The following is an 11,260-nucleotide window of genomic DNA, read 5'->3' as shown; positions in this document are numbered from 1 at the left end:
TATAAAACCAACATATTTGTAGATTAAAAATAGCCAAATTTCAGACTTCACTGTGAGGTGATATCCTCCTAGGAACCTTGAGGAAACTGTTACAGTGAGGCCACAGTGTGGAGGGCAAGGTCAGGTTCCTTGGTGAGTTTTGAGTCAATGGTCATGGATGGCCATTTGCATTAGTGACTAGTTTATAACATGCTGGAATAATATATGCCATCATGAAGCTTGGGTATCTTAGACTATCCCATTCCCTACCCACAATATAGATTAATATTTTACATCTTGCTAAAGTTAGCATATTAAACTCATTGCATTTGCATGGTTACACTTCTGTTCCATGCTGCTAAGAGTCACAAGTACACAAGAAAAATGGGCATAAACATATCGGTACACCTGCCCTTTCTAATAATACCAGTAAGATAATCATGTCTAGACTCATGGTGATCCATGTACTTTCCTAAAAGTGTGATTTCAGAGTGTTTCCCATATTTTTGATTTCCTTGTCAGTCACTCTCCTTTGGATTTGAGGCAGACGTTTCTGGAAATTTCCACTCAGCAGGATGTAGAGAAAAGGGTTAATGCTGCTGCTGGCATAGCTGAGACAGATGGAGAGGTAATAACCCACATAGAAGGCCAGTGTGGGCTGTTCCATCTGTAAGTTCACCAGTTGTATCACATGATAAGGGGCAGCACTTAGGATAAAGACTGCCACCAGCACCAGCACCATCTTTGTCAACTTCATCACTCTCTGTTTTGGTACGCTGGGATTGCAACTGCAAAGGAAACATTCAGATAGACAGGGTATAAACAACCATAGAAATCATGGGGCAATGTGTTCCTAGAATCTTTTGGACAGTTCATAATGGCTTTGCAGTGAAATACGAACCTCATTATTATATTCCTACTTAGTGCATTATGATATATTCTTTTTTATTATTGTTGAAAACTTTCCAAAGTTTCCAAAGCTGGAACAATTTTTTGTTGTTATTTTTTTTTAAATTTTTTTGTGGGTACATAGTAGGTGTATATATTTATGGAGTAAATAAGATGTTTTGATACAAGCATGCAATGTGTAATAATCACATCATGGAGAATCGGGTATCCATCCCTTCAAGCATTTATACTTTGTATTACAAACAATCCAATTACACTGTTTTAGTTATTTTTAAATGTGTAATTATTATTGACTATAGTCATCTTGTTGTGCTATTAAATGCTAGGCCTTATTCATTCTTTTGAACTATTTTTAAATACCCATTAACCTTCCTCACCTCATCCTCAGGCCCCTACTATCCTTTCAAGCCTCTGGTAACCATCTTTCTATGCTCTATGTACATGAGTACAATTGTTTTTATTTTTAGATCTCACAAATGTGTGAGAACATGTGATGCTTGTCTTTCTGGCCTGGTTTATTTCACATAACATAATGACTTTCAGTTCCATCCATGTTCTTGCAAATGACAGTATCTCTTTCTTTTTTATGGCTGAATAGCACTCCATTGTGTATACATACCACATTATCTTTATCTATTGATCTGTTGATGGACACTTAGGTTGATTCTAAATCTTGGTAATTTATATAGCCAAGCTTTTCAACTTGATGTGATCCCATTTGTCCATTTTTGCTTTGGTTGCCTGTGCCTGCGGAGTAAGAAATTTTTGCCCAGACCAATGTCCTGGAGATTTTCTCCAATATTTTCTGATAGTGGTTTCGTAGTTTGAGGTCTTAGATTTAAGTCTTTAATCCATTTTGATTTTTGTGTATAATGAGAAATAGGGCTCTAGTTTCATTCTTCTGCATATGGATATCCAATTTTACCAACACCATTTATTGAAGAGGCTGTCTTTTTCCCAGTGTATATTCTTGGAACCTTTGTTAAAAATGAGTTCATCGTAGGTGTGTGAATTTGTTTCTGGGTTTTCTATTCTGTTTCACTGGTCTACGTCTCTGTTTTTATGTCAGTACCAGGCTGTTTTGCTTACCATAGCTTTGTAGTATTATTCGAAGTAAGGTAGTGTGATTCCTCTAGTTTTATTCTTTATGCTTAGGATATATTTGGCTATTCTGGGTCTTTTGTGGTTTCATATAAATTTTAAGATTGTTTTTTCTATTTCTGTGAAGAACATCATTGGTATTTTGATAGAGATTGCTTTGAATCTGTAGATTGCTTTGGGTAGTATGAACATTTCAACAGTACTGATTTTCCAAACACTGAATGTGGAATATCTTTCCATTTTTTGGTGTCCTCTTCAATTTCTTTCACCAATGTTTTATAGTTTTCATTACAGAGATCTTTCACTTCTTTGTTAAGTTTTTAGGTACCTAATTTTATTTGTGGCTATTATAAATGGGATTACTTTTTTATTTCTTTTTCAGATTGTTGACTATTGGCATAAAGAAATGTTACTGATTTTTGTATGTTGATTTTGTATCCTGAAACTTTACTGAATTTGTTTATCAGTTCTAATCTTTTTTTTGTTTGTTTTTTGTGGAGTCTTTAGAGTTTTCCAAATATAAAATCATGTCATCTGTAAACAAGGATAATTTGGTTTACTCCTTTCCAATTTGGCTGTCCTTTATTTCTTTCTCTTGTCTGATTGCTTTAGCTAGGACCTCAGTACTATGTTGAGTAACAGTGGTGAAAGTAAGCATCTTTGTCATATTCCAAATCTTAGAGGAAAGTCTTTCAGTTTTTTCCTCATTTAGTATGATACTAGCTGGGGGTCTGTCATATATGGCTTTTATTATGTTGAGGTATGTTCCTTCTATACCTAGTTTTTTGAAGGTTTTTATCATAAAGAGATGTTGAATTTTATCACATACATTTTCAGCATTTGATATTTCAATTTGATATATTGAATTTAAATGATCATATGATTTTTATCCTTCATTCTGTTGATATGATGTATTACATTGATTGATTTACATATGTTGAATCATCCTGGCACCCCTGGGATAAATTCCTCTTGGTCATGATGAATGAGATTTCTAATATACTGCTGAATTTGGTTTGCTAATATTTTGTTGTGAATTTTTGCATGAATATTTATCAGAGAGATTTGCCTGTAGTTTTCTTTTTTGTTGTGTCTGTCTGATTTTGGTATCACAGTAATACTGGTGTTGTAGAATGAGTTTGGAATTATTCCATGCTCTTCCATATTTCAGGATAATTTGAGTAGAATTTGTATCAGTTCTTTAAATGTTTGGTAGGATTCAGTGAAGCCATTGGGTCCTGGGTTTTTGTTTCTTGGGAGACTTTTTATTATGGCTTTGATCTCATTACTTGTCAGTGATCTGTTCAGATTTTGGATTTCTTCCTGGTTCAATCTTGGTAGGTTATATATGTATAGGAATTTGTCCATTTCTTCCGGATTTTCCAATTTAATGGCATATAGTTGCTCATGGTAGCCTCTAATTATCCTTTGACTTTCTGCAGTATCAGTTGTAATGTCTACTTTTCCATTTCTGAATTTATTTATTTAGACTTTCTCTCTTTTTTCTCAGTTAGTCAGACTATAAGGTTTGTCAATTTTGTTTAACTTTCAAAAAAAACCAGATTTTCGTTTCATTGATCTCTTGTATTGTTTTCTTCATTTTAATTTCATTCATTTTTGCTGTGATCTTTATTGTTTCTTTCCTTCTACCAATTTTGGGTTTGGTTTGCTCTTCCTTTTCTAGTTCTTTAAGGTACATTATTAGACTGTTTGACATTTTTCATCTTTTTTGATGTAGGCACTTAGAGCTATAAAATTCCCATTTAGTACTGCTTTGCTGTATCCCATAGGTTTTGGTATGTTGTGTTTCCATTATCATTTGTTTCAAGAAATTTTTCAACTGTCTTAATTTCTTCATTTACCCACTGGTCATTCAGGAGCATATTTTGTAATTTCCATGTGTTTTTATAGTTTCCAAAATTCCTCTTGTTATTGATTTACAGTTTTATTCCATTGTGGTCAGAGAAGATGTCTGGTATTATTTCAATTATTCGAATTTTTAAAGACTTGTTTTGTGACCTAACATATGCTTTATCCTTGAGAATGATCCACATGCTAAGGAAAATAATGTATATTCTGCTGTCATTGGATGAAATGTTCTGTAAATATATATTAGATCCATTTGGTCTACAGTGCACATTAAGTCCAATGTTTGTTGATTTTCTGGCTGGAAGATTTGTTCAATGCTGAAAGTAGGTTATTGAAGTCTCCAGCTACTATTATATTGGGGCCTATCTCTCTCTTTAATTCTAATAATATTCGCTTTATATATCTGGATGCTCCAGTGTTGGGTGCATATATATTTTAAATTATTATATCCTCTTGCTAAATTGACCCCTTTTTATCATTATATGGTGATCTTGTCTCTTGTTAAAGTTTTTGGATTGAAATCTATTTTGTCTGATAAGACTACTCCTGCTTTTTTTGGTTTCCATTGGTATGGTATATCTTTTTCCATTCCTTTTTTTTTCAGTCTATGTCTGTCTTTATAGTTGAAGTGTGTTTCTTGAAGGCAATAGATCAACAGGTCTTGTTTTTTCACTCAGTCAGCCAGTCTTTGTCTTTTGATTAAAGAGTTTAGTCCATTTACATTCAATGTTGTTATTGATGAGTAAGGACTTACTCCTGCCATTTAAAAATTTGTTTTCTGGTTGTTTTGTGGTGTTCCCTTCCTTTTTTCTTTCCTTCCTGTCTTCCTTTAGTGAAGATGATTTTCTTGGTAATACGATTTAGTTTCTTGCTTTTTATTTTTTGTTTATCCACTGTATGTTTTCTGAGTTGAGGTTGCCATAAATCTTACAAACACTATCTTATAAGCCATTATTTTAACCTGATAACAACTTAACACTGCATAAACAAGCAAAAAGAAAACTAGTAAAAATTCTACACCTTAACTTTGTCTCCCCAATTTTTAACTTTTTATTGTTTAAATTTATATCTTATTGCATTATCTATGTCTTAAAAAGTTGTTGTAGTTATTATTTTTGATTGGTTCATTGTTTAGTCTTTCAACTTACGGCAAGAGTGGTTTACATATCACAGTTACATTGTTATAATATTCTATGTTTTTCTTGGTACTTACTATTACCAGTGAGTTTTGTACCTTCAAGTGATTACTTATTGCTCATTAATGTCCTTTTCTTTCTGATTGGAGTACTCCCTTTAGAATTTATTGTAAAATAGGTCTCGTGTTCATGAAATTCCTCAGCTTTAGTTCATCTGGGAAAGTCTTTATTTCTCCTTCATGTGTGAAGGGTATTTTTGCTGGATATGCTACTCTAGGGTATACTTTTTTTTCCTTCAGTGTTTAAATACGTTATGCCACTCTCTCCTGGCATGTAAGGTCCAAAGTTGGAACATTTTGAAAGACCAAATAAATAACAAAGTATTAAATTATGACTCAATGTATGAAATAACTATATCAGTCTATAGTAATACAAATAATATTGAATAAAATGAGGAGAGAAGAGCCAGACCTTCTTTACAGAATAATTCCAAATAATATGGGGATTCTTATATAGATACTCCCCTTTCAGAAGATGGAGCTTAATTCCCACCTTCCTGCTTCCCCCTTGAAGGTAGGCTATGTTTAGTAACTCATTTCCAAAGAATAGAATAGTGAAAGGGATAAACAGTTTCATGGTGGAGAAACTTAGCAAACACCACCTTAGCCAGGTAATCAAGGCTAGAATCAACAGTGATGTAATGTAGCCATCATGTGACCCCTGATATGCTGTGATGAGAAGAGTTGATTTTTTAAAATAAAAACATGTAAGTACAGTTGAGTAATGATACAATATCAGACAAACCCAGATTGGGAACATTCTACAGGATACCTGGCCAGTGCTCAAGACTACGAAGGTCATGAAAAATAAGGAAAGAGTGAGAAATTCACAAATCAGAGGATACTGGGAAGATGTGATAACCAAATGCAATGTGCTATTCTGGATTGAATCTGGAATAGATTTAGGACTTTAATGGAAAAACTAGTGAAGTCCAATAAAGAATGGAATTTAGTTAACAGTAATGTACAGAAATTTTCTTTGTTTTGACAAATGTCTTAGGTAATGTAAGATGTTAATTATGGGAAAACTGAGTGAGGGGTAGTTGGGAAACCTCTATACTATCTCTGTATTATCTGTACTATATTTTTACTATCAACTTTTTAAGAAATACAAATTATTTTAAAATAAAACATATTTTAAAACTCATACATTTAATCATGTTATGTCATATTTAGGCATTTAATGAAAATTTCCCTGGGACATGAGGGTAACAGATGAACAAAACTTGGAAATAATTTTAAAAGCATGGGAGCTAAAAATCATTTGATTCTCCTGCAGTTTATCAGAGTAGGCCCTATCATTCCTCCAATTTCTTGCATTTTGACGTGTATGAGATTTGTTTCATAAGATCCTCTTTAGCATTTCTGAGAAAAATGTCAGGAGCAAAATGATCTGATTTGGAGAACTGTTTTAAAAAGGCTCAAGCATTCTCTCCAGCTGTTGGTATCTTTAATATTCCATATGATTTCACTTTAACCTTCTCACCAACTCAGCTCCCTGGGATACATTTATAAGCTATGTTTTTTTTCTGTAACTGTGGCTGCTTCCTTTTTCTTCCCAAATGGACCATACTTTACAAGTGTAAGACTTTCAAAGAATTCCAAGTAACTAGGTGGTAAAAAAAAAAAGTTGTGAGCCAACAGACTACTTACAAACCTTTGGTTCAAGGGTTTGCCACAATTTTTGAGGAATGGTGGTTAAATTGTTCACATTTTTTTAAACAAAAAATTTGTAAAATTTGTAAATTTGTAGTGTGCAGGGAAACCCAGCAAACTTGCCTTTCCAAGAGAAACACAAAAATATATTTACAATATAATGTTTAATGAATGTAAGTGTGTTTTTACCCAACAGGTTATATAATTACTGACTTATTTATTTGAACAAGTAGATTGTGGAATACACAATTGCAAGGTGAAAATAATTTAGATTTATTTATGCAGTTTTAGAGACAAGTATCTTCACAGGTTCTTCTCAAGTTTATTGACTTTAGGTTAAGTCTTTGGTTTTATTTGCTCCTAAATAATCTTTTAATATTAACAAAACCCATCTTTTAAAATTCAAATATTAATGAGACTTTTCTCCTCTAAATTAAAAAATTGAAACACAAAAATTAAAAGGTTGCACATAACATTTAAGATATTTACATACGCATGCAACTCTGCAAAATGTGCAATGAAAACAGTTAAATAACTGTTAATAACAAAAATAAATTATTCTTTAAATAGAATCTTGAGTTCTGTATGCATTTTAATGAAACCATTACATCAGTGATTTTTAACATTTGTCACTGAGAGATTCTTAAGCAGTTCGTTTAGTACATGCCTTATTTTCCGAAAGTTCTTTCTATAGACATATATCAATGTCGACATGTCTAAGTGTGGTATGTTTCAAGTCACTGTTGCCTAAGTTTCTATTGTAGATGTCTTAGACTATATAAACTGTTCTTTTAACAAATAAAGCAAAATATGGCAAACACTTACCATCTGGCATCCTTATTCTGTTGATACATCTCCCAAGTATAGCATAAAATTAAAATATAGCACACCAAAATCAAGGGTAGAGGGAAAAAGAAAGTTGTTATTGTCAAATAAAGTGTATACCTGTAAAATGAGAGAGAGGGGAGAGAGAAGAGAGAGAACAACACCATTACATTAATTGGATTAGGAATTGGCTTTTGCAGTTTCCGAGGCATGACTCTTTCATTTTTCAGGGTCCAGGATAAAAGTCCTTGTGGATCTCTGGTTGCTTTATTGTAGAGAAGCCCTGATCTTCATTGTTCACCAATAACAATGCTTGTCTTTTCTCTAGCCAAACCCAGCTGTACTGAGTGCAGTATAGGTGAGGCTACCTATCACCAATCTTCAGTGTTTAACAATGACAGGCAACAGTACGTAACGTTTATTATATAGTAGGCACTGTTCTAAGCATTTTTTATATCTTTATCCACTGAATCTGTGAAACCCCATGAGTATGATGCCATTAGTGCCCTTACATTGTAGAAGAAGAAACTGAGGCACAGAGGGGTTAAGTGGCTTGCCCAAGACTACCCAAGCAGTAACTGAAAGAGGTAAAATTTGAACCCAGGATAGCCAATGCTGGTGGGAGAAGTAATGAATAAACAATCTTATCTATGTTTCGTTTAAACAATTTTCGCTGATGCATAATAGATGTACATCATTTCAGGGTATATGTGATAGTTTAATACATTCATATAATTTGTAAAAATCAAATCAGAGTACTCGGGATTTATCTATCATCTTAACTATTTGACTTTTTAAAAATGCTAGAAACATTAAAATTATTCTCTTCTAGCTATTTTGAAATGTACAATAGGATATTTTAAACTATAGTCATCCTACTGATTCATCAAACACTAGGTCTTAATTCTTCTAGTAAAGTGTATCTTTGTATCCACTTAATCAACTTCTCTTCCTTACCCACTTCCTCTACCTTTCCTGGGATAACCACCAATCTACTATCTTTATGAGATTCACTGTTTTAGCTCCCAAATATAAGTGAGAACATGTGATATTTGTCTTTCTGTACTTGGCTCGTTTCACTTAACATAATAGCCTTCAGTTCTATTCATGCTGCTAAAAATGACAGGATTTCATTGTTTTTTATGGATGAACGCTATTCTATTGTGTATATATACCACATTTTCTTTATCCATTCACCTATTGATAGGCATTTAGATTACTTACATATTTTGGTTATTATGAACAGTACAGCAATAAACATGGTAGTACAGATATATCTTTGATATATTAATATAGTTTCTTTTGGATATAAATCCAGAACTGGAATTGTTGGATCATATGGTAGCTCTACTTTTAGTTTTTCAAGGAGCCTTTATAGTGGCTCTAATAATATATATTCCCATCAACAATGTACGAATGTTCCCCTTTGTTCACATCCTTGTCAGCATCCGTTATTGCCTGCCTTTTTGGTAAAACTTTAATTGGGGTGAGATGATACCTCCTTGTGGTTTTGATTTGCATTTCTCTGATGATTAGTGATAGCACTTTTTGTTTACCCATTGGCCATTTGTATGTCTTATTTTGAGAAATATCTGTTTGGATTTGTGCCCATTTTTTACATTGGATTATTTGGGGTTTTGTGCTATTGAGTTGTTTGAGCTCCTTATATATTCTGGCTATTAATCGCTTGTCAGATGCATGGTTTGCAAATACTTTCTTCCATTCTATGGGTTGTCTCTTCACTTTGTTGTTTTCTTTGCTGTGCAGGCTTTTTAGTTTGAGGTAATCCTATTTGCCCACTTTTGCTTAGGTTACCTGTGCTTTTGAGGTCTTACACAAAAAGTCTTTGCCCAGACCAATGTCCTGGAGCATTTCCTATGTTTTCTTCTTATAGTTTTCATAGGTTCAAGTCTTAGATTTAAGTATTTAATTCATTTTGATTTGATTTTTGTGTATGGTGAGAGGTAGGGGTCTATTTTCATTCTTCTGCATATAGTGTTCCAGTTTTCCCAGCACCATTTATTGAAGAGACTGTCCTTTCTCCATTGTATATTCTTGGCTCTTTTGTTGAAGATGAGTTGGCTATAAATGTGTGGATTTGTATCTGGGTACTCCACTCTGTTCCATTGGTCAATGTGTCTTTTTATGCCAGTACCAGGCTGCTTTAGTTACTATAGCTTTCTAGTAAATTTTGAAGTCAGGTAGCATGATGCCTCTAGCTTTGTTCTTTTACCTCAGGATTGCTTTAGCTATTCAGGGTCTTTTGCGGTTCCACATAAATTTTCGAATTTTTTTTCTGTTTCTGTGAAAACTGTTATTGGTATTTTGAGAGATTGCATTGAATCCTGTACATTGCTTTGGCTAGTAGTGTCATTTTAACAATATTAATTTTTCCAATTAATGAGCAGGGAATATCCTTTTTTTGCATCCTATTTCTTTCATCAGGTATCTAGGTATGTGCGTATTTTTTTTAAATCAGGGTTTTATAGCTTTCCTTATATAGATATATTACTTCTTTTGTTGAATTGAATACTAGGTATTTTATATTCTTGGTAGCTATTTTGAAGGCAATTGCATTTTTGATTTCTTTGTCAGATTGTTCATTACTGCATATATAAATGCTATTGATTTTTATACATTCATTTTGTATCCTGCAACTTTACTGAATTCATTTATCACCTCTAATAGTTGTTTGGTGGATCTTTAGGTTTTTCTAAACATAATATCATGCCATCTGTGAACAAGGCTATTTGACTTTTTCCTTTCCAATTTGAATGCCCTTCATTTCTTTCTCTTGCCTAATTGCTCTGGCTAGGATTTCTGATATTATGTTGAATAAAAGTGGTGAAGGTGGGTATCCTTGTCTTGTTCCAGATCTTAGAGAAAAGGCCTTCAATTCTTCCCCATTCAGTGCAAAATTAGCTGTAGGTATGTCATGTATGCCTTTTGTTATTTTGAGGTATATTCCTTTTATAACCAGTTTGATGAGGGTTTTATCAGAAAGGGATGCTGAATTTTATTGAATGATTTTTTGGCATTTATTGAAATAGTCATATGGTTTTTGTTCTTGGTGCTGTAAATGTGATGTATCAACTTTATTGATTTGCGTATGTTGAACCATCCTCACATTCCTTGGATGAGTCCTACTTGCTCATGATATATGATCTTTTTAAAGTGTTGTTGTATTCTGTTTGCTAATATTTTGTTGAGGATTTTTGCATCTATGTTCATCAGTAATATTGGTCTGTAGTTTTCTTTTTGTGTGTGTCTCTGGTTGGTTTTGGTATCAGAGTAATGCTGGCTTTGTAGAATGAGTTTGGAAGTATTCCTTCCTCTTCATTTTTTTTTTGAAGTTTGAAGAGAATTGATATTAATTATTTAAATGTTTGGTAGAATTCAGCAGTGAAGCCATCAGGTCCTGGACTTTTCCTTGGTGAAAGACTCTTTTTCAGCGTCAGTCTCCTTATTCGCTGTTGGTTTGTTGAGGTTGTTTATTTCTTCATAGTTCAATCTTGGCAGGCTGTATGTGTCCAGGAATTTATTTATTTCCTCTATATTTCCCAGTTTGTTGGCATTTAGTGATGCATTACAGTTTCTAATGACTCTTTGTATTTCTGAGGTTTCAGTTGTTATGTTTCCATTTTTGTTTCTGGTTTTGTTTATTTGGATCTTCTCTCTGTTTTTCTCAGTCTAGCTAAAGGTTTGTTGGTTTTGCATATCTTTTTG

At 33.2% G+C, this 11,260-nt stretch overlaps 1 protein-coding gene across 1 annotated transcript in view; it reads right to left on the bottom strand.

Annotated features, from left to right (window-relative positions):
* Positions 1–338: 338 nt before the first annotated feature.
* Positions 339–11,260, bottom strand: part of MCHR2 (melanin concentrating hormone receptor 2) — a 28,939-nt gene continuing 18,017 nt past the window's right edge. Inside the window, 2 exon segments of the mRNA NM_001032948.1 lie at positions 339–767; positions 7,535–7,654. Of these exon segments, the coding sequence (NP_001028120.1) occupies positions 452–767; positions 7,535–7,654 (436 nt within the window). The 3' untranslated portion in view covers positions 339–451.

This window comes from Macaca mulatta, chromosome 4 (assembly GCF_049350105.2).
Source record: "Macaca mulatta isolate MMU2019108-1 chromosome 4, T2T-MMU8v2.0, whole genome shotgun sequence".
Taxonomy (NCBI): Eukaryota; Metazoa; Chordata; class Mammalia; order Primates; family Cercopithecidae; genus Macaca; species Macaca mulatta.
The sequence above is the reverse complement of the archived record's forward strand: the minus strand, read 5'-3'. Positions and strand labels throughout refer to the sequence as shown.